We start from the raw sequence: 712 nt of genomic DNA, 5'->3' as shown, positions 1-712 counted from the left end.
GCGGGAAGGGTAACGGAGAGCAGGCAGTAATAGGACGATTACTGTGGGGGGGTGACACAAATTAGGGATCTCAGACAGAAGGATGACAAATTGGGGTGGCGGGCACTGTACCAGGAGGGGGAAGGGCTGCTCAACATGGTGCTGTCAGTAGATGACAGGTGTATAGGGGGGTGACATGTCAGGGGTGCCCCCACCTTTGCGGGTTGGATCCATCTCAGCACTGTGGATCGGAGAGACGGGGCATGTTGGGGTGTATACAAGGTCGGTGAGGTGACACCACTGCGGGATCTCAGCATGAGGGACATTGGGGTGTCACCGTAGAGGCGCCAACAGAGCAGAGACATCAGGGTGCAAGTTGCTGACATCTCACTTTAGGGCTGAGCGCCGTCAGATATGAAGACATCGGGGTGTCAATAAAGTGGGGTGACAACTCATCTCCAGGGTGTCCATAATGCGGGTGACACCTGGGGCCTCTCACCTTTGGGGTGTCAATAGAAGGTGACATATTGGGCTGACAACAAAGTGGTCTCACCTGGCAGAAGGTGCGCAGGGTGACAGTTACATCTTAGTGTTGGGGTCCCCCTCTCACCATTGGGGTGTCAGAAAGGGGTCACTAGTGGTTTCTCGACTCATTCCTTTGGACTGGTTAGGGTGTCGGAAGAGAAGTGACATATTGGGGTGACGTGTGTGCGGGGTGTCAGATGGCTGATAT

General features: G+C 54.8%; 1 protein-coding gene across 1 annotated transcript in view; it reads right to left on the bottom strand.

The window, feature by feature from the left end:
• LOC108802834 (wee1-like protein kinase 1-A) overlaps positions 1–712 on the bottom strand; it is a 16,075-nt gene that overhangs the window by 14,663 nt on the left and 700 nt on the right. The window contains exons 2-3 of the mRNA XM_018574687.1: positions 371–478; positions 195–279 (exon numbers count right to left, since the gene is read on the bottom strand). Coding sequence (XP_018430189.1) covers positions 195–279; positions 371–478 — 193 coding nt within the window. The remainder of the gene's footprint in view (positions 1–194; positions 280–370; positions 479–712) is intronic.

This window comes from Nanorana parkeri, unplaced genomic scaffold (genome assembly GCF_000935625.1).
Source record: "Nanorana parkeri isolate BGI_ZX_2015 unplaced genomic scaffold, ASM93562v1 scaffold3163, whole genome shotgun sequence".
In the NCBI taxonomy this organism is placed as follows: domain Eukaryota; kingdom Metazoa; phylum Chordata; class Amphibia; order Anura; family Dicroglossidae; genus Nanorana; species Nanorana parkeri.
Note: the sequence above shows the minus strand (reverse complement) of the source record. Positions and strands in the feature narration are given on the sequence as shown.